The sequence below is a fragment of the Mandrillus leucophaeus genome, unplaced genomic scaffold, assembly GCF_000951045.1.
Source record: "Mandrillus leucophaeus isolate KB7577 unplaced genomic scaffold, Mleu.le_1.0 Scaffold15, whole genome shotgun sequence".
In the NCBI taxonomy this organism is placed as follows: Eukaryota; Metazoa; Chordata; class Mammalia; order Primates; family Cercopithecidae; genus Mandrillus; species Mandrillus leucophaeus.
In genome coordinates this window covers 3105770-3128359 of record NW_012101476.1, presented here as the reverse complement: position 1 = coordinate 3128359, position 22590 = coordinate 3105770, and the positions used below count along the sequence as shown (strand labels likewise).

The 22590-nt window shown below is 42.8% G+C and overlaps 2 protein-coding genes across 3 annotated transcripts in view; one reads left to right on the top strand and one right to left on the bottom strand.

Moving 5' to 3' along the window:
- SEC61A2 (Sec61 alpha 2 subunit (S. cerevisiae)) overlaps positions 1-18124 on the top strand; it is a 38508-nt gene extending 20384 nt beyond the window's left edge. For both annotated transcript variants that reach the window (XM_011974892.1, XM_011974893.1), the window contains 8 exons: positions 1676-1807; positions 1931-2040; positions 8637-8790; positions 9765-9925; positions 10771-10968; positions 13470-13661; positions 14903-14979; positions 17018-18124. In XM_011974892.1, coding sequence (XP_011830282.1) covers positions 1676-1807; positions 1931-2040; positions 8637-8790; positions 9765-9925; positions 10771-10968; positions 13470-13661; positions 14903-14979; positions 17018-17204 — 1211 coding nt within the window. In that variant the 3' untranslated portion in view covers positions 17205-18124. The remainder of the gene's footprint in view (positions 1-1675; positions 1808-1930; positions 2041-8636; positions 8791-9764; positions 9926-10770; positions 10969-13469; positions 13662-14902; positions 14980-17017) is intronic.
- Positions 18048-22590, bottom strand: part of NUDT5 (nudix (nucleoside diphosphate linked moiety X)-type motif 5) — a 51235-nt gene continuing 46692 nt past the window's right edge. The window contains exon 8 of the mRNA XM_011974943.1: positions 18048-20520. Coding sequence (XP_011830333.1) covers positions 20389-20520 — 132 coding nt within the window. The 3' untranslated portion in view covers positions 18048-20388. The remainder of the gene's footprint in view (positions 20521-22590) is intronic.

Here is a 22590-nt window from a genome sequence, read left to right as displayed (position 1 = left end):
AGACAAGATCGTGCCATTGCACTCCAGCCTGGGTGACAGCAAGACTCTGTCTAAAAAAAAAAAGACAAAGAATTTCTATATATGTAGCATTTATTTAGATGTAAGGCATGAGGCATCAGGTAAGGAATCTAGGTTTAATTTCCTAAAAATGGCCAATTTTTTGGCCCAGGTCCATTCTTTTTTTCTCTGGTTTGAAATGCCATATTTCCTATATCAGATATTTATTAAAGCTTGATTAAATCTAATTCTGGACTAGAGCTATTTTGCAATAAAAAATTTTGGTGATTTAAGAAGTCTATCTAATGTCTTTTTTTTTTCTTTTTTTTTTTTTGAGACAGAGTCTCACTCTATTGCCCAGGCTGGAGTACAGTGGCATGATCTCAGCTCACTGCAACCTGTGCCTCCCACGTTCAAGCGAGTCTTCTGCCTCAGCTTCCTGAGTAGTTGGGACTACAGGCGCATGCCACCATGCCTGGCTAACTTTTGTATTTTTAGTAGAGAAGGGGTTTTACCATATTGGCCAGGCTGGTCTCAAACTCCTGACCTTGTGATCTGCCTGCCTCGGCCTCCCAAAGTGCTGTGATTACAGGCATGAGCCACTGTGCCCGGCCTTTTTTTTGAGATGGAGTCTCACTGTGTCACCAGGTTGGAGTGCAGTGGTGCGATCTTGGCTCACTGCAACCTCCGACTCCTCGGTTCAAGGGAATCTCCTGTCTCAGCCTCCTGAGTAGCTGGGACTACAGGCGCACGCCACCACAGCTGGCTAATTTTTGTATTTTTAGTAGTGATGGGGTTTCACCATGTTGGCCAGGATGGTCTTGATCTCCTGACCTCAGGTGATCCGCTGGCCTTGGCCTCCCAATGTGCTGGGATTACAGGTGTGAGCCACGACGCCTGGCCAATAAATCCATCTAATGTCTTAAACACTAAAACCTGTTTTTATTTTTTTACTATTGAGGAAGTATCTGAGATGACATAAAAAAATCCCCCTTAAGGTGGAATATTTTCTGACATGAAGGCCACCTTTTCAGCATTTATGAAAACAGGATTGAAGGGAGTGATGTGACAGAGTGGCCCAGGAAAAGTCTCGGCAGTGTAGAATTACTTAATTCCATACCTTCCTTACACAATTGGCATATTTGATTTTCTTATTTCTCACTATACATTCTTTTTTTTTGGTTTGTTTTTGAGATGGAGTCTCACTCTGTTGCCCGGGCTGGAGTGCAGTGGTGCAATCTCGGCTTACTGCAACCTCTACCTTCCAGGTTCAAGCAATTCTCCTGCCTCAGACTCCTGAGTAGCTGGGATTACTGGTGCCCGCCACCACACCTGGCTAATTTCTGTATTTTTAGTAGAGATAGGGTTTCACCATGTTGGCCAGTTGGTCTGGAACTCCTGACTTCAAGTGATCCACACACCTCGGCCTCCCAAAGTGCGGGGACTGCAGGCATGAGCCACTGCGCCAAGCCTAAAGTACTTTTTATTCAGGGCATTGTTGCAGGATTGTGTTAATAAATGAGAACTTTTCTTAGCAATGAATGTTTAAGAAATGAAAATTTGCTTGTTAAAATTTACACGTGTGTTTCAGTTAAGGTAATTAGGGAGTGGGACACCCGTAAATCCGTTTGTATGGTGTACAATAAACATTGCACACTTCTCTCCCCTTCCTCTCCAGGAACTTTAATGGAATTGGGTATCTCCCCAATTGTAACATCTGGTTTGATTATGCAGTTGTTAGCTGGAGCCAAAATCATTGAAGTGGGAGATACACCGAAAGATAGAGCTTTATTCAATGGAGCCCAGAAACGTGAGCATTAATGCAGTTCAAGAGCATTTTCCAAGTTTGAGACTGCTTGCGGTAAAGATGTTTTCTCGGGCTTTCCTTGTCGTTGGTGGTAAGCGTGCTCTCCTTTCCCCCACTTCTCGTCAGTGTTTGGTATGATCATTACCATCGGGCAAGCCATTGTGTATGTCATGACGGGGATGTACGGGGACCCTGCGGAAATGGGTGCCGGGATCTGTCTCCTTATCATTATTCAGGTAAGAAATCCTATATTTTCCTATGCAGATAACAAAACAGTTTGATTCCTTTTTTCTTTTCTAACAGTTCTTTAGGTGATTGACTTGTTCATTTTCTTACTGTTGAATTATTTGATTGTAGTATTTTGATCACTGAAGTGATACGTGTACATTTTTTTTTAAAACCTTCTATGACCGTGATGTGTTCAAATTGTGTTGATGTGAAAAATTCAAATTTATTCTAAGAGCTTCATAACTGCGTAATACCAAGAATTCTGGATCAACTGTATTGATTCTTGAGATGCACATTTGTCACATTGTGATGTCTCTGGAATCAGGATGTTTCTGTACAGTAAACAGTGCCTTCCGCTTGCGGTCCGCCAGGAGACAGTGGTGGTGTCACTGCCCGCGTGTGTGTCGTCTTGTTCACGTCGTCGTGACGTTAGTTGGCTGAGTGTGTTCTTGACAGAATGGCTGTTTGAGTTCCGTTGTGTCTAAAGGTGTTCAGAAAATCTGCTGTGATTTGTTACTGAAATGAAGGTTATTGTTGAAATATAGAAGAGCAAGCTAGAGGACAAATATCTACCTCGAGGTCTAAAATACCTTTTTGTAAGGAGAAAATTAAAATTCTTTGTAATCAGGTATTCTGTCACAAGTTAATTGGCAGTATTCTTTTCTTAGTAGTACACAAAATAATGTTTTAAATGGTAATATCTTAGAGTCAGTGAAACACTATTTATACACACATAAATATGTTCTGTGGGTTTTTTAAATGGATGCTTGGGAATGGAATTTTTTTTTTCTTTTTTTTTTTTTTTTTTTTTTTTTTTTTTTTTTTGGTGAGACGGAGTCTTGCTCTGTCGCCCAGGCTGGAGTGCAGTGGTGCGATCTCGGCTCACTGCAAGCTCCGCCTCCCGGGTTCACACCATTCTCCTGCCTCAGCCTCCCGAGTAGTTGGGACTACAGGCACCGCCACCACGCCCGGCTAATTTTGTGTGTGTGTGTGTGTGTGTGTGTGTGTGTGTATGTGTGTGTGTATTTTTAGTAGAGACAGGGTTTCACCGTGTTAACCAGGATGGTCTTGATCTCCTGACCTCATGATCCACCCGCCTCGGCCTCCCAAAGTGCTGGGATTACAGGCGTGAGCCACCGCCCAGCCACTTGGGAATGGAATTTTTAAAGGCCAACATAATTATCAGTGTCCTAAGTATCAATTTTTTTTGTTGTTGTTTTTTGAGATTTAGTATCACTCTGTTGCCCAGGCTGGAGTGCAGTGGCACGATCTCAGCTCACTGCAACCTCCGTCTCCTCTCCCGTGTTCAAGCAATTCTCCTGCCTCAGCCTCCTGAGTAGCTGGGATTACAGGTGCCAACCACCACGCCCAGCTAATTTTTTGTATTTTTGGTAGAGACGGGGTTTCACCATGTTGGCCAGGATGGTCTCGATCTCCTGACCTCGTGATTTGCCCACCTCCGCCTCCCAAAGTGCTGGGATTACAGACGTGAGCCGCCACGCCCAGCCCTAAGTATCTTAAAGTATGTTAAGTTTAGAAGATATTTTTCCATTGTACAATCCTTAAAAACCATTTAGATAAATTACCCAAGAACGGATTGTACTTAAGTTATCTTTCTTGTGTTTTGAAAAGAAGTTTGTTTAAGTTAATAAACAATGGGTATCTGAGGCCGGGCATGGTGGCTCATGTCTGTAATCCCAGCACTTTGGGAGGCCCATGGGGCGGATCACGAGGTCAGGAGATCGAGACCATCCTGGCTAACACGGTGAAAACCCGGCTCTACTAAAAATACAAAAAAATTAGCTGGGTGTAGTGGCGGGTGCCTGTCGTCCCAGCTACTCGGGAGGCTGAGGCAGGAGAATGGCGTGAACCCGGGAGGCGGAGCTTGCAGTGAGCCGAGATCGCGCCACGGCACTCCAGCCTGGACAACTGAGTTGGACTCTGTCTCCAAAAAAAAGAAAAAAATGGGTATCTGGAGTCCTGATTTTCTTAGAAATGCCTCTTCTTGTTCACTTTATGAAATTCAGATTAGTTTAGGAAATTTTTTCTTTTTTTTTGAGACAGAGTCTCGCTGTGTTGGCAGGCTGAAGTATAGTGGCACGATCTCGGCCCACTGCAACCTCCCCTTCCTGGGTTCAAGCGATTCTCCTCCCTTAGTCTCCTGAGTAGCTGGGACTACAGGTGCCACCACGCCTGGCTAATTTTTCTATTTTTAGTAGAGATGAGATTTTACCGTGTTGGTTAGGATGGTCTCGGTCTCTTGACCTCGTGATCCGCCTGCCTTGGCCTCCCAAAGTGCTGGGATTACAGGTGTGAGCCACCATGCCCAGCCAGGAATTTTTTTTCTATCAGTTCAAAAGATGAAGATCAAGCTCAGAAAAACATTTTTTAATAATCTCAAGTACCAGTTTATTAATATATACATTGAGAGAAATCTGTCTCAGACTGGCGTGGTTGAGCATCCTGTTTTTTTGTTTTTGTTTTTGAGACGGAGTTTCACTCTTATTGCCCAGGCTGGAGTGTGGTGGCGCGATCTTGGCTCACCGCAACCTCCACCTCCCGGATTCGAGCGATTCTCCTGCCTCAGCCTCCTGAGTAGCTGGGATTACAGGCATGCACCACCAGGCCCGGCTAATTTTGTATTTTTTAAGTAGAGACAGGGTTTCTCCATGTTGGTCAGGCTGGTCTTGAACTCCCGACCTCAGGTGATCTACCCGCCTCACCCTCCCAAAGTGCTGGGATTGCAGAGCATTCTGTTTTTTAAATTAGAAACGTTATGTAGGAAGCAAAACATAAGATTATTTAATGAGTGTAATTTATATCCACAAAAGTTATACTGTTCAAGTATTTATTTAGCATTAACAATAAACTGACTTTTCTAATGAGATGGAACTATTTTGTCATTTGACTAGGGCAGGAATTTTTTTTTTTTTTTGGAGACAGAGTCCTGCTGTGTCTCCCAGGCTGGAGGGCAATGGTGCAATCTCAGCTCACTGCAACCTATGCCTCCTGGGTTCAAGCAGTTCTCCTGCCTCAGCCTCCCAAGTAGCTGGGATTACAGGGGCCTGCCACCACGTCCAGCTAGTTTTGTATTTTTAGTAGAGACGGGGTTTTGCCATGTTGGCCAGGCTGGTCTTGAACTCCTGACCTCAGGTGATCCACCTGCCTCGGTCTTCCGAAATGCTGGGATTAGAGGTGTGAGCTACCACGCCTGGTCTAGGGCAGGAATTTTTAATGAATGATCAGGTTCTTTGGAAGCTTTCTGATCCCCAGTGTGTTCCCATTTGGTAGAAGATACATTTCCTTAAAGAATAACTGTCAGGTGTGGTGGCTCACACCTGTAATCCCAGCACTTTGGGAGGCCGAGGCGGGCGGATCACTTGAGGTCAGGTGTTTGAGACCAGTCTGGCCAACGTGGGAAAACCCCGTCTCTACTAAAAACACAAAAATTGGCTGGGTGCGGTGGCTCGCACCTGTAATCCCAGCACTTTGGGAGGCTGAGGCAGGTGGATCACGAGGTCAGGAGGTCGAGACCATCCTTGCCAACATGGTGAAACCCCATCTCTACTAAAAATACAAAAATCAGCTAGGCATGGTGGTGCATGCCTGTAATCTCAGCTACTCAGGAGGCTGAGGCAGAACCCAGGAGGCAGAGGTTGCAGTGAGCTGAGATTGTGCCACTGCACTCCAGCCTGGCAACAGAGCCGGACTCCGTCTCAAAAAATAAAATAAAATAACACCACCAAAATTAGCCAGGCGTGGCAGTGCATGCCTGTAATCCCCCATCTACTAGGGAGGCTGAGGCAGGAGAATTGCTTGAACCTGGGAGTTGGAGGTTGCAGTGTGCCAAGGTCACACCGCTGCTCTCCAGTCTGGGCAACAGAGTGAAATCTGTCTCCAAAAAATAAAAAAGATTAACTTTGTCTTTATTTCTCCATTTACAAATCACTTGATTGGCGAATTTACAGCCCTTGGGAATTAGGGAAAGAGGCGCATTGGATGGGGAGAGAAGATACTCTGGAGTCTGATTTTAGTGCCTTTCAGCGCTTGGGGTTTCTCTTCATATGCTTTAGGCATCGTTGAGGGTATGGACAGGCCAATTGTTGCCTTCAGTTTTATTTCTTTATAGCACTTTATTTATGCAATCCAGAGTTTAGAATAATCTTGATTTTTAAAAGACACTTAGAACTGGCATGTAGCTCGTAGAACATTATACATCAAGAAAATGTCTGTAGTATCTTACTGAAGGATATATTCAGATTCCTAAGGAATCTCCACTGAGTGATTCTCAGCTAGCTAGCTATAGGATTGACTTCTTACAGAGTCAGTTATGGATTTAAATGGATATGAAATAGTTAAGCTATTTTAATGTTTATTTTCAGCAGTCAGAAATCAGAAATAGTTACAGTCCAGGAATGAAACAAGTGAAGTGGATGTGTACTAATTCATTTACATGAATTCTGATACACAAATATGTGTGTTACGGTGAATTCTTCTGTCAATGTGGAGAGAGAGATGTCATGTTTGATTATAGGTGGGCAGTGACCAATTTGTGTCTTTTCAAGGCATTGCTAAGATTGAAAATATGTGGATACACTGAAGAGCTATGATTGGATCAGTGTGTTTCACCCAGAAACACAGGTTTTGAAAACTGTTTGCATGCCGTTGTGGAAGATATTTCTCACCTTATTTGTTCATGTTTTCATTCACGTGGTTAGTGTTTTTCAGCTAGTGAGTTTAGAAATCTAAATAGCAGGTCTTGAGTAAAAATTTTAAAAAACTATTAGAGAATATCAGTGTGCATGGCATGTAATAAAAGTAAGTATGTTTTGACATACTTAACAAAAGGTAGTTTGGCAAAACTAAGTTGTGTGTAGGTGCCATGCAGGGTTAAAATGTTAAGTGCCATGTTTATACCAGCTCATCATACATGTCGTCCATTCCCCGTGCACACGCCGTTAGGGTTCAGGTCCCATCACTATAGACGCTCCTGCCACTTCCTGGGTTCCTATCCCTTTTCACATGCATGCATGATATTTACTGTCTTTTATTCCCTTAATTGTAGAAACCGTTTCTCATTTCTCTATAATTTCTTCTTCCCTTTGGAAAAACCTGAGTTTAATTTTCACAGGACAGATATGAATGACTCTGTAGTCCGATGGTCCCTGTTCTGAATGGGGTCTGGAGAACGAGTTGTCTCAGAGCTGCTGTGGGACTCTGGAGAGCTCATTTCTCAAGGCCCATCACGACGCTGTCTGGTGGCTGATGTTCATGGACAGCTGTTATTTCCTGCATAGGATGGGTTTCTCGGTTTATGATGGGGGGTATCTGTTCACTCATGACATGATTGTGGTTCAATAGAATCGGTAGTAAGTCCTAACCGCTACATTATTTTGTCAAAATGTCAAACTTGGTTTTCAAGCAGTAAAGGATTAGCATGATCTCTCTTAGAAGTTTGGAGAATCGTACCCTTTCTCCTGTCCATTGAAACTCAGACTAAAAGACTGTAAATAGACAAGTTAGGCTCTGTCCAACTATTGTAAGTGGCAGTTAAGGAAAAAACAACACTGTAAGGTAAGCATGCCTAAAAGGGTCTCATGTGGTTAGTTTGGTGGCTCTTCCAGCAGGTGATATTGGATCAAGTGAGTACAAAATGAGGGGGGTGGCTTGAGAACCGGGAGGAATGGAAGTGACTTCCCCACTTCTGCCGGGGGGGATCTTTAAAGTGGGGACATGTGTGAGGTTGGGGCATGGAAGCATGTTTTCTTCCTGTCTTGATTAGCTTATTCCAGTGCAGGGAAGGGGTCAGATGACGGAGCAGGTCACTTGCAAGGCTAGGGATTGTTTTTCATTAATGCATGCTTTTACAGGAATGTCTTCTCCAAGAAGCAAGTTCAGAATTTTCAATATCCCATAAATTAAAGTTAGTATGCTTTCATTTTTAAAAACATTATGAGCTTAACCTTAACTGTCTTCAAATTTACATTCAATCTTTGTCACTGTGTGTATAGAATGCATTTTTACATTGTTGCTGGAGTACATATTTGAGTACATATTTGTGTTGTAGTTTTTTATTCTGTACACATTGTATAGAATATACATATATATAATACATATATAATGCTTTTTTCAAAGGATCAGCACAGCCCTTAGACTTACCCTTTGATGGCAGTGTACATTTCCATCTTGCTATTATACCAGAATTCATCTGACTTTTTACTTCCTTGGAGGTATTTGGGATGTTTTCAGTTTCTTGCTGTCATAAATTCTAGAATACTGTGATCATTTTTTTTTGTTTCAGTGTGCTTTTCAAACAGGCTTTATTTAAACATTGCAAAAGAAACTATTCAGATAAGTGTAAATAGACTTTAAAGTTGAAATGTCTGCTTTATAACGCAACAGTATTTCCAGTCCTCTTACTGTTCTGGATTGGCCTGAGTAAATGAAAGCAGGCCAAAAGATGCAGTTGGTCATCGTAGTGAAATTGCAACGGTCAGGCCTTAATATTCAAAACGCCCCTAGCTTGGAAATAGCCCATGGTGTTCCTCTGCCCCTTTCTTGAGTTTGTTCTTGCTTCTGCTTACTTGCATTTCTTTCCCCACAGTTGTTTGTTGCTGGTTTGATTGTGCTGCTGTTAGATGAGCTGCTACAGAAGGGTTACGGCTTGGGGTCTGGGATTTCCCTCTTTATTGCCACCAACATCTGTGAGACCATTGTCTGGAAGGCCTTTAGTCCCACTACCATTAACACTGGCAGAGGTACATCGCACAGTGACTGCAACTGCACGCGTTTTGCTGGATGTGTGCTGGAAAAAACCCATCGTGTCGCAGTACATGCCTAGAACCATTCTGGTTTGCTCTCCTAGGGGATAAGGAATGCGAATTCTTCAAAACTTAATAAGCAGAGATTTGTGGAGTAAGCCACACTACCTCAGCGAGAATAGTACCAAAATTTTAGCCTCTGCTCATTTAAAATTTCAGTGGTTGCAAACAGATTTTTAAAATTTCGTTTGTTAACCTTGCTTAAGGCATTGCTGCAGAAGTCATTTATTTGACTGATTTCAGCATCCGTAGGGGGATAACAAGGTAGTGGATTTTAGATTTTTCAAATGGAAAGACTTGTTCATTGAATCCACCCAGAGCACTCCTACTTTGCTGCTCTTCTAATTGGCTTTGTAATAGCACCGAAGTTTTGAAATATTTCATTCTCTCTTTCCCCTTCCTCATCTCCACTTCTAACAGATACTGTCCTAAGTGGTTAATACCTAAACTCTGATCCCAGCCTTAAGAAAATTGTAATGATTATTAATGTTCTTGGTGCAGTAAACTTCAAGGCAGGCTTGATAGAGTGACATCTATCTCTTAATTCTGACATCTCTGCTCTGCTTTGCTGCTTTTTTATTTTTTCTAAAAATACTCTCTTCCTTCCCTAAAGTAAAGGAGAGGCAAATCTCTATGAATGAAATTTTGCTTTGGTAAATTTTACATTGTATGTTTTCATCAAGAATAGTCTCTTGAGAAAACTTTGGATTTATGCTATAAAAAGATAGATTTGCCTCAATGATCTAAATATTTGTAGAACCTGCTCACATGGCTATATCATAAAGCAAACATTGGCGAATTCTTTTGACTCATATTTTCTGCTGTATACTGGACTTTCACAGTTATTTGTTTGAGCTCTGGGACAGCTTTGGACAAGGAGTCCACAGGTCGTGTCTGTCTTGATTTTACAGGTACTGAGTTCGAGGGCGCAGTCATAGCTCTGTTCCATTTGTTGGCCACCAGGACGGACAAAGTCCGAGCTTTACGGGAGGCTTTTTACCGGCAGAACTTACCCAATCTCATGAACCTCATTGCTACAGTTTTTGTGTTTGCTGTTGTTATATATTTCCAAGTAAGTATAATAATCTTTTCACCAAAGTAAGTGGGATGTAGACTTTCACTGTGCTCTGGAAGACAATGCCATCTGACATGCTCGTGTTTGACAAGTCAGAGTTTAAGATCAGGGGAAATACAGTTTTGCAATTCGAGTCTCCAGACTCTGATTTTAGGGTGTGAAATATTGGAGTCTCTGTACTTTCTTGGTTTTTGTTTTGGCCCATCAGCAGGAAGCAGACTCTCGACACTTTAAAAGGCAGAACGTCTTCGTTAGCATTGTCTTTGCTTTTTTTTTCCCTGAGAGTTTTGCTCTTGTTGCCCAGGCTGGAGTGCAGTGGCGCGATCTTAGCTCACTCCAACCTCCAGCACCTGGGTTCGAGTGCTTCTCCTGCCTCAGCTTCCTGAGTAGCTGAGATTACAGGCACGTGCCACCACACCCGGCTATTTTTTTATTTTTTATTTTTTATTTTTTTTTGAGATGGAGTCTTGCTCTGTCGCCAGGCTGGAGTGTAGTGGCGTAATCTCGTCTCACTGCAAACTCCGCCTCCCGGATTCAAGCGATTCCCCTACCTCCGCTTCCTGAATAGCTGGGACTACAGGTGCCCGCCACCACGCCTGGCTAATTTTTTGTAATTTAGTAGAGACGGGATTTCACCACATTGCCCAGGATGGTCTTGATCTCCTGACCTCAGGATCCACCTGCCTCAGCCTCCCAAAGTGCTGGGATTACAGGCGTGAGCCACCGCACCCAGCCGGCATTGTCTTTTCATCCTCCCCACTGTTCTTTGTTTTCCCTCTCTGGTCTCTGTTCTTTTCTTAATGTGTCTAGTTCCCCCACTTACTCTTGGTTTTCTTTTTTAGGGATTTCGCGTTGACTTGCCCATTAAATCGGCCCGCTACCGAGGACAGTACAGCAGCTACCCCATCAAACTCTTCTACACCTCCAACATCCCCATCATCCTCCAGTCGGCCTTGGTGTCAAACCTGTATGTTATTTCCCAGATGCTGTCTGTTCGATTTAGTGGCAACTTTTTAGTAAATTTACTAGGACAGTGGGCCGTGAGTATTATGTTTATTTATATTATTTACAGTTGATTATAATTTGCATTTCATGGTTGTATTTTTAACGGAATGAGGTCAACATTGGAGCATTTGCTATAATATTTTCAGATTCACTTACCTATATAGCAGAGTTTAGTACGTATCTGGAAGAACTGGTACGTGTTGCAGAAGTTAAGATTGCCCAAGTGCTTTTTATTATTTTGCTGTCCAGGAAGCACTTTCACATCTCATTTGAATGACCTTTTAAGCTAAAATTGTGGTTGATTTCATAAAAGTAATTTCCTGTTTTGTCATCTTATTCCAGTATTGTCTATAGTAATGTTTTCTCAAAAATGCTCTTTGCTGTCTGGGCGTGGTGGCTCACTCCCATAATCCCAGCACTTCAGGAGGCTGAGGCAGGTGGATCACCTGAGGTCAGGAGTTCGAGACCAGCCTGGCCAACATGGTGAAACCCCATCTCTACTAAAAATACAAAAATTAGCCAGGCATGGTGGCAGATGCCTGTAGTCCCAACCATTCAGGAGGCCAAGACAGGAGAATTGCTTGAACCCGGGAGATGGAGGTTGCAGTGAGCCGAGATCATGCTGCTGCAGTCCAGCCTGGGTGACAGAACGAGACTAAAAATAAAAACTGCTATTTGTGCTGCTAACATATGAGATGCTGGACTCATCCTATCCTTTCCTATCTCCCACTCTGCCTCCAGGCCTCCTCCATTTTTCAAGGTCTGAACGGCAGTAAACCAGCTTGTGATGAGCTGGGCTAGAGACAGGCATGCTGTTAACTAGATGGTAGAGACAGCGGTGCTACTAGTAATATAATCCTGTACATTCTCATATACATCCCCCTTGTCATAATTTTTTCTAGAACAGTCTAGCCACTTTGTTATTGAAGCGTGAGTTACTGTGGGACTGAATTTTCATAGGTTTAAATTCTGTCACCTAACAAAGGGGCATTTTCCCTCTTAAAATTACAGATTTTAGCCCGGAGTGTTGGCTCTCATCTGTAATCCCAGCACTTTGGGAGACCAAGTAGAGAGGATAGCTTAAAGGCCAGGAGTTGGAGACCTGTCTGGGCAACATAGCGAGACCCCATCTCTACAAAAGAATTTAAAAACTAGCTGGGTACAGTGTTATGTGCCTGTAGTCCTATCTTCTCAGGAGGCTGAGGTGGGACGATCGCTTGAGCCCAGGAGTTCGAAGCTACAGTGAGCTATGATCATACCACTGCATGCCAGCCTGGGTGACAGAGTGAGACCGTGTCTCAAAAATAATAGAATTTTAAAAGACTAATGTCCTTTATTCTTTGCCACAGTATGTAATTCTAGAATTTGCACCCCACCAAAGAATAGTATTTTCTTGTACAGTTATTCTTGCAATATGGTGTTTATTCTGTGCATTTGTCTTCATGTACTATCTTTTTCATTATACCTCTGCTTTTTCATTGTACCTTTCTGCTTTGACTGAATGCCATTTAAAGAAATCGCCTTTTTTTTTTTTTTTTTTAAAGAGAGTAAGACAGTAACTCTTATGTATCAGTTGAAGGGAATAGGATTCCCTTTATTCATAATACTTCTTTTCCATTCATTTAACACAAATGTGGCTAATGTTATAACGAGGACACGAAAGTTAGAGACGGGAGTAAGAAGAATGCTGTTTCTGTCCTCCTCAGAATAGTCCAGGAGTACTTATTACTCTGATGAGAATTTCCTAGTGTTAGTGCTTTGAGTAGTTGGTCCTGTACAAATTGTGTTATGACCTTGAGTAAGCTTCTTCTTAATGAGAGAATTATTGGGAGATAGTGCTTTTGATCTGGGATTAGTGATTCCAGGGGCACAGTAAAGAAAGCATTTCACAGTCATAAATTCAAGAACCAGGTACTGTAATCATTGCAACTAAAAATTGGTTTCTCACCCCCTATCTGTATACCCCAAAACTTTATTTAATATGAGCAAATAATACTGTTCCTATTTCTATAAGACTTTTTAAGTGTGTAGATAAAAATCCAGTTATTATACTTATTAAAAGATTACCTTATAATAACATACAAGCCACATAAAGTTTAGGCAGCAAGTTAAAGTCTTATGTCAATATTTTAGTTGATTGCATTACTGTTTTCATATGGAAGGATCACTCATAGGGCTCTGAATATTCTGACTGGATACTCATAGCTCAGAAATTTTCAGATTTTCAGTATAATCAGAGGTCGACTGTAAATGTAATCATATTCCTGTTTTCAGTAATGGAAGATTTTGTAATATATTACAATTTTTAAAAATGACTCATAATATATTTTTAGTGTCTTGCATGTAACAGGTGCTCATTGTGTAACTTTGAAGGAGTGAAGGTATTAGACACAAAAGGACATTCTGAAGCTACATAGAATGACTAGCTGTACATGCCTTGAACTTAAAACACTGTCATTTCTGAGAAGTGTGAAGTGTCATACAAATGTATTCCTAATTAGGTTGACCACGTGTTCTTTGTACCCCTGTTCTGTAGGATGTCAGTGGGGGAGGACCCGCACGTTCTTACCCAGTTGGAGGCCTGTGTTACTATCTTTCTCCTCCCGAGTCCATGGGCGCCATCTTTGAGGATCCCGTCCATGTCGTTGTTTATATCATCTTCATGTTGGGATCATGCGCATTTTTCTCTAAGACATGGATTGAAGTGTCTGGTTCCTCAGCCAAAGATGTAAGTGTTTGGTTTATTTTAAAATAAAACTCTTGGCGATGCGTGGTGGCTCACATCTGTAATCGTAGCACTTTATGAGGCTGAGGCAGCTGGATCGCTTGAGCTTAGGAGTTTTGAGACCAGCGTGGACAACATGGCAAGACCCCGTCATGACTAAAAAATACAAAAAAAAAAAAATTAGCCGGGCATGGTGGTGCGTGCCTGTGGTCCCAGCTACTTAGGAGGTTCAGACGGAGGATTAACACTTGAGTCCAGGAGGCGGAGGTTGCGGTGAGCCAAGATTGCACCACTGCACTCCAGCCTGGGTGACAGAGTGAGATCCTGTCTCAAAAAAATAAAAAAGGCCGGGTGCAGTGGCTCATGCCACTCAGGAGGCTGAGGCAGGAGAATCGCTTGAACCTGGGAGTCGGAAGTTGCAGTGAGCCGAGATTGTGCCACTGAACTCTAGCCTGGCGACAGAGCTAGACTCCGTCTCCAAAATAAATAAATAAATAGATAAATAAAAAAATTTTTAAAAAGTAAAATAGGCCGGGCGCGGTGGCTCACGCCTGTAATTCCAGCACTTTGGGAGGCCGAGATGGGTGGATCACGAGTTCAGGAGATCGAGACCATCCTGGCTAACGTGGTGAAACCCCGTCTCTACTAAAAATACAAAAAATTAGCTGGGCACGGTGGTGGGCACCTGTAGTCCCAGCTACTTGGGTGGCTGAGGAAGGAGAATGGCGTGAACCCGGGAGGCAGAGCTTGCAGTGAGCCGAGATGACACCACTGCACTCCAGCCTGGGAGACAGCGAGACTCCGTCTCAAAAAAAAAAGTAAAAACTTTGTTTTTGGAAAATTCATATTTAATTGTCAAAATAGTAGTTGATACACTCCTTTATAACTTAAACTTTAATTTATACATTTTTAATGAGTCAGTGTCACCCCAATGGGCTAAAAGTTGGTTCCCAAAAGCTAAAAAATTCTTAGCTGTTACAGTGGTTTGCAACCCTCCTGCAAAACAAAATCTTGTTTGGTAATTGAAGAAGGGTTGAGAAGCACTGGTTTCATATGGCTAACATGGAATGGAGTGGCACTGAAACTTTGGTTTCCTCAGGCTTCATGTGAATGATATGACAATGTAACTTTCAGGTTATTGTATGTTACTTGTTAGTGTGTGGGAAGCACTTCACATAGAACGTGGTAGATGTAAGCAGTGAAATGTTGGAGTTGGATTTTCAAAGTAGCTTTTCTCTCGGCAGGTAGCTAAACAGCTGAAAGAACAGCAGATGGTAATGAGGGGCCACCGGGATACCTCTATGGTTCATGAGCTTAATAGGTAAGGCCGCTAGATGGACGCCTTTCTAGGCCTGTGTTTGTATTTCAGTCTTTCAGTGATGGCTAAATGTTTTTCTTTGTTCAAGTTCATATTTAAAGCCCTTCCATTCAGACAAATGAATCAAAATTTCACACAGAACTTGTTTTCCATGTCAAAACCGACAACTGAATTATTAATTGAAATTGTGGTGACGGCTCTGCTCATCCCAGTGATAAAATCTTGCAGATTAGTGCTGTGTTCAGCATTGGCTGGCTGCACATAAAATCACCAGAGAACTTTTAAAAAGGATTTCCCAGGAATTGTGACTTATTTGGTCTGGGGTGAGTTCCAGACATCAGGGTTCCGTTTTTTGGTCACAGCTTTATTGAGATGAAATTCAGATACCATGTAATTCACTCACCCGAAGTATGTTGTCCAGTGTTTTTTAGTATATTCAGACTTTTACATTCCTAAGTTTGATTTTAAACATATTGTCACCACCCAGAAGGAAACCCTGTACCTAGGAGCCCACCCGCCCAACCACCAGCCCCAGGCAGTCACTTTTAACTTCATCTCTACAGATGTGCCTCTTCTGCACATTTCATGTCAATGGAATCATACGATGTATGTTATTTTGTAAGTGGCTGCTTTCACTTGGCATCATGTTTTCACAGTCCACATGCTGAATTCTTTTCATGAATAAGATTCGATTGTAGGGCTTTACCACGCTTTATCAGTTGATAGAAATGTGGGTTGTTTCCACTTTTTATGAATAATGCTGTTGTGAACATACTTGTACAGATTTTGTGTGGATGTTTTCATTTCTCAAGGAGTGGAATTGTTGGGACTCTGTGTTGAACATTTTGAGGAGCTGCTCAGCTGTCTTCCAGGGTGGCTGCTCCCGTCCACATTCCCACCAGTGGTGTGTGAGGTTCCCCTGCTGCCTGTCCTCGCCAGCACCAGCTCTGGCTTTTTAATTTCAGCCATCCTAGTGGATGTGAAGTGGGGCACAATCACGGCTCACCGCAGCCTCCCCCTCTTGGGCTCAAGCGATCCTCCCCACCTCAGCCTCCAGGGTAGCTTGGGACCACAGGTGTGCGCCACCATGGCCAGCCAGCTTTTTTTTGTTTCCTGAGATGGGGTCTCACTTTGTTGCCCAGGCTGGAGTGCAGTGGCACCATCTTGGCTCACTGCAACCTCAACCTCCCGGGTTCGAGTGATTCTCCTGTCTCAGCCTCCCGAGTAGCAGGGATTATAGGCATGCGCTACCACGCTCGGCTACTTTTTGTATTTTTAGTAGAGACAGGGTTTCCTCATGTTGGCCAGGCCGGTCTTGAACTCCTGACCTAATCATCTGCCTGCCTTGGCCTCCCAAAGTGCTAGGATTACAGGCGTGAGCCACCATGCCTGGTGGGATCCAGATTCCTTCTTTTGTATGGGGGCATCCAGTTGTCCCAGCACCACTTGTTGAAAAGGCACCAGTATTTTTCCTTAAACTTTTTATTTATTTAGAACACAGACTGCAGAATAGTATGATGGATCTCCAGCTCCAGTTGTCATCATCCTGCTGTTCTTGTTTCACCTCTCACGGCCTTTAATCTTTTTTCAGTATTTTAAATTCCATTTTTAAGTTTTCCAGGTGATTCTACTGTGCAGCTGAGATTGAATTACTTAAGTGGATTCGCAGAATCTTATGACATAAATTTGTTGATACTTACTCTTCATTCCACAAAGAGGGAACGAAAGGTTACTCATTTAAAAATCTTAAACATCTTAATATTTAAATCTGTCCAGGAATCTCATCTCCTGTAAGATCATATATTGTCTTTCTTGGCTGTTGACCGGTTTCTGGAAATTAAGGTCAGAGTCTTTGCCTGGATCAGAGCTCCCGTTCCCACGCCGTGTCCTGCACAGCCCTCCATACAGCAGTCCGTTCCCCCTGCAGTTCAGGGAGGCTTTAGACCCAGCTATGGCTGCTGTGCCTCGACCCGTTTTCGTCTCTAGCTGCTGTGCTGTTCCTGGTCTTTGCTGCTGCCTAACTCGGGGTTCTGTCTCCTAGGTACATCCCCACCGCGGCTGCGTTTGGCGGTTTGTGCATCGGCGCCCTGTCGGTGCTGGCCGACTTCCTGGGGGCCATTGGGTCCGGCACCGGCATCCTGCTGGCAGTCACTATTATTTATCAGTATTTTGAAATCTTTGTGAAAGAACAGGCCGAGGTGGGTGGCATGGGTGCTTTGTTTTTCTGAACGTTCAGAGACTTCATTCTGTGCGTGTGAAAGGGAGAACATGTGGACGGATCGCTTCTGTCAGAGGACACTGGTGATTCCCCTTCTCTCCCCTCCGTTTCTTGTTTCAAGTGCTGGCTGACCCGTCTCTGAAATGGGCACCGAGCTAAGTCTGTGTGCAGCATTAGTACCCGCTGCCTTAAAACTCAAGTTTACATTATTCATTTAAAAAAAGTACATCTAGTGTTGCCTGTAATGCTGGAAACCAATGTATCTACCTTGCTGTGTTAAATCATGACAGTGAGATGGTGACATGGATTCGTTTTGCACATAACATTCAAAACACTTAATATTGCCCCCACTTGTTTAAAAATAAATGTAGTTCAAATTGCCACTGTCCAGTATTTTTGAGCTTATTTAATGAGTTCTGGAACATTTATATCTAATCTATATTTTAGATAATTACTTTTTATACTTTTTTAACTCATGGTATCCCTACTCCCCACCCCACCTCATTTTTATTTGTCCCTTCTCAAAGCAGCCACTTAGCCCACATGGGCAAAATCAAGTGTCCAGTTATTTCTGTCACTAGAAACAACTGCTTCTAAGGCTCCTCCACCTCCTCCTCCCTTCCTAGTGACAGCATCATCGTGCTGTTTGCCTGTATTGGCTATGCCTTCTAACTCCAACCAGTCACTTGAGAATACTCTTTCAAGATTCTAGGCCCTGATTCTTTTCTGTTTAAATCCCTAAAGCAAAGATCTAATTCTCAAGCAATGTCTGTAGTTAGTGGGGGTGAACAATGAGTAATTCATGCTAGGAATTTGTGTCTGTTGTTGTACTCACAGCAGCAACATGAGTGTAAACAGTAGACAATAAATTTTATTTAAGAAAACTGACTCAGTTGTGTTGGAAAAAAAATAAAGAAATCTGATATTAAACATTTTCTAAGATCATTTGTATAAGTTCAGTGTATTTGTAAGAAGTCCACCCTGAGATGCCTATAAAAGTCAAATGTAATTACACTTCAAACTTTAATCCCAAATTACTGTCGGACGGTGGCCAACTTACGGGTAATCATATATGTGACTAACATTGGGGAGGAAACAGGAAAACAGTGATCTCAAAACCATATCCCAGTCTCCATTTAAAAGCATAGTTCTTGGTAAATCATTTTGAAAACTATGTGCTTTATTTCCCAAAAGAGCAAACTTAATTTTTAAAAGACACCCTTTTCAGAAGTATGGGTGTTCACTGCTGTTTAGTTTCTTAAGTGTAGTATGTCTTACGTAGCTTATGCTTACAAAGCCAAATAACCACAGGGGCAAGGCAGATGGAGGCAGGCAGGATGTTAACAGTGGCTCGGAGAGCATCTGCCGAGGGCCTCAGACCACTGTTACCATAAAAAACATCGACCCAGTGTTATGACGTCCGATTTTTTTTCCCTAAAGAAGGTGGAAATATGGCTTTTAATACATAGGAAACCTTCAGTTTTTAAATGCAGGGCAAATAAACATTTTAAAACAGTGCCAGCCAGACTGCCAGTTCTCAAACAGACTTAATTTCCAAAGCACAACCTTTTCATGTTTATAAAAAATAGAAATGGCATTTAGGGATACATCCTAGGATTTGGCTCTCACTTCTAAGTGGCACTCTGAGGAAGAAGGAGAGGATGAGGGTCAGCTGCAGAGGTCATTCCCATGGGGAGTGGCTGGGGAGGAACTGGGCTATGTGGACAGACTGGGCTGCGCTTCTCTCTCGATTTCAATGATAGCCTGTGGCTTTGAGAGCTAAGAAGAGTTAGAGCTGTGAAGAATCACAATGCCTGTGATTGAAATCGGGATTTAAAAAAGGGTTAGAGGCATAAGGGAAGGCTACCATTATAGGAAGTAGTTGGATCTTAATTTTCACATGTATAGGGCTAGACAGCTTCATCTATAAAGTTCTGTATTTCCATAATTGTTTTATCTTTAGGAAGTCCAGTGTAAAGACAGTTTCACAGAGAAAAATATCCTGGGCTCAGACAGTGAGCCTGTGGACAAATGGATATACTGTAGCCTTCTGGCATTAGCACCCTGATTTTATCTGGAGAGCCCTTTCATCTGGTTCGTAGGGCCTGGCTTACCCCGTGGAGCCAGGCTAGAAACATGACTTAGGGCTGGATGGGAATCGTCCTGAGACTTCGGTGGGGGCCAGACTGGAAAGTCCCGGAAAATCGTGGAGCTGCTGGAGGCCGTAAAAGTCAATACAAAAAGAGCTAACCTCACTGAAGAGGCTAAGAAAATGGCCCAGGAACACTGGTAGAACTGCTGGATGACAGGGTTTCAGGCTGTAATGAAATGGGAACCACATCAATCGGTACTTCTTGCTCCGAAGTACTCTGTATTGGGTTTCACATACTGGCTGATCTTGCTAGTTCTATTCATGGTTTAACATCAAGATATTACTGCCCCAAACCATATCAGTCTTACGGATTTGTTTTCAGAAACTTCAAGTACTCTTTGAGGTAAGGATAGGAAAAGAGATCCTCAAGTATGTGCAGATGCTTGAGGGATGGCCCTGAATTTTCATTAGTCTCCTAGCCTCGGTGTAGTGAATGGAATCAACCATTTTCCTTACTTAAAATTAGCTGGTTCAGCTTCAGTAAATAGGTGGACTTAAACTAGTTGCGGATTCTACTGAATCCTACCCTAGTTGGATTCAACTACCCTAGATGAATTTTGCATAGTAAAAATTCAATTAGAAGAGGCCAAAGAGTCTTTTTTTCATTTTAACGCTGTTTTAAACACCAACGGAGTACACGGTTATTTGCATGCCCAGCTACAGAATTTTACAGTGGGGGTTGAGAGTGGAAATAGTTGACCTAATTGGAAACTCAGGTCTGTTTTCCTGTACAAATATCCCTGTCTACCAGACTAGACTAGAAAAGTAATTGAGCTGCAGTTAACTGCTGTTGAGCTTTAAAAAAACTGGAGTAAACGTACTTGCATTTATCTTCTTTTTTGTTAATTTTAGCTGGAGTTATTGAAATGAGGGTCACAGCCTACCTGTAATTGCAGTTCCATACCACCACCACATCTGTTCTGTGCTTTTATTTTAGGAAAAAGCTAATGGCAAATCTACACGGAACTAAGTTGAACACAAAGTCTTAGTGAAGAAGGCCTGGCGGTCTTGCTTACAGAAATGGCCAGTGTCATATTTGGCCTTAAAATTTCAAGAAGGGCACTTCAAATGGCTTCGCATTGGCATGTTTCAGCGCTAGAGCGTAGGAATAGACCCTGGCGTCCACTGTAAGATGTTCTTCAGCTACCAGCGCTGTGGAAAGCAAAGAAAACAACTTAGACCATGCCATTAAGGAAGAACAAAACATCTTATTCAATCAGTATTTGCGGAGCAAGTACTATATGCCAGTTCCTATGCTAAATGCTGGTGATACTTTTTTTTTTTTTTTTTGCCTATAAGGATCTTAAAGAATAAAGACTATAAAGGCAAGATTACATTCCTAGCATGAGACAAGAACATCAGGGATAATGATTTTATGTGCTAAAACAGTAAAGTGGGAAGTGTATAGAGCCAGTCACTATACCTCATTTACAGCTGGGGTACGGCGTTGCTATTCTGAAGCTAGATGGTGATGATTATGTAGGACCTTAGGGATTCCGTCTTTGCTGCTGCTAGGGGATACATATTTTCCCCTGGCAAGTTAAACTGTGTGCGTGTTAGGACTGGAGATACACTACCAAGAATGAGGTCTCAGGAACTTATTACCACAGGCTTTCATTAAAATTTCTGTTTCACTCAGATGGAGGTTGCCAGATGTAAAATCAGCCTCTTGTTTTCCTAGCCGCTTGTTTGGGAACAAGCTTGGGGACCTTTGCAGGCAGGGAGCATGTCCTACTCTCCTGGGCATAGCAGGTGCTTAGTAACTGGCAGATGCTACTCTTTGTGGCAAACTGATCTTTTTTAAAATTATTATTTATTTTTTATATTTTTGAGATGGAGTCTCGCTTTGTCGCCAGGCTGCAGTACAGTGCCACGATCTTGGCTCACTGCAACCTGCGCCTCCCGGGTTCAAGCGATTCTCCTGCCTCAGCCTCCTGAGTAGCTGGGACTACCAGCATGCACTACCATGCCTGGCTAATTTTTGTATTCTTAGTAGAGATGGGGTTTCACCATGTTGGCCAGGCTGGTCTGGAGCTCCTGACCTCAAGTGATCAGCCCACCTCAGCCTCCCAAAATGCTGGGATTACAGGTGTGAGCCACCACACCCAGCCAGCAAACTGATCTTAAAGTATAATACCTTCCTTCCGACTTCTCAAATGTTGCTTGTTGAATAAATGGTTTTATTACTATGTTTTGATTCTACTAAAGCTAGGCAATTCGGTTCTTTTATCCCTCCTCCTTTATAGCCACAGTCGCCCTCTCTCCACCTCCCCTCACTTACCTCACTTACTCTATTTTTTCTCCCTCTTCTAAGACCAAAAGGGAAGTTAAGAAGGTGGAAGGGAGAAGGAAGACATTTTTTAAAAAGGATACTCTTCTACTAAAAGATAACCCCGCGTGGCATTTCACACTTGCCTACGTCACCCTACTTTCCACACACCTCCTCAAAGGGAGGGGCTGTTACTGTTCCTGTGTTATGAAAAAAGCCGAGCGAGGCTTCGGAACCTGTTTGACGTGACAGCTAATTATGGTCCGCGGAGCCTCAAACCGAGTCGGGCCTGTGACTCTGAGCTGCGCTGCCTCGTACTGATTGGCACGCCTTTCTCTAAATACATGCCAGATAAATTATTGTATCTATTCAGTATGATTGTTCTAACTCTGGCTTTGAGCTGTCGAGGTGGCCTCTACCTCAGATCTAGTTTTTGGAAAGGTGAAGCCGGAGTGGAAGCTGTCGAGGGATCTGAAATCTGATTTTATCCAAATAAATCACAGCAGCCTTTGAAAGACACACTCAGATTTTCAAACAAATAACAGACATTTCAAAACCAGGCGCCCTGCTTATTCAGTGAAACTGTAAGCCGCTGACGCTCAGGGAAAAGCTTAAGAAACTGGTCTTAAAGCTTCAGGCCAAACAATGCTTCAAGTCACATTTGAAGTAATCACTTAAAAACAGTAGAAAAATCAGGTGTCAATTACCTAAAACACTTATACCCAGTAAAATATTCCCGTGATGAAAAGTGTTGGCTTCTTTCTAGATGAGTGGCAGGGATTTGCCGGCCCGGACGGAGGCGCTCCTTAAAAGGCCCATGCCGCGTCTCCATACGGTGTCTCCTCTCGTGGTTTTATCAAAGGAGCTTTCTCTCCGTAAGCTTACCTACTGTTTACAAAGTCCCTAAAAGATGGGTGGCCAGGAAGTATACAATGCATCTCCATGACCAGTGATTTTTCTTTTTTTTTTTGACGG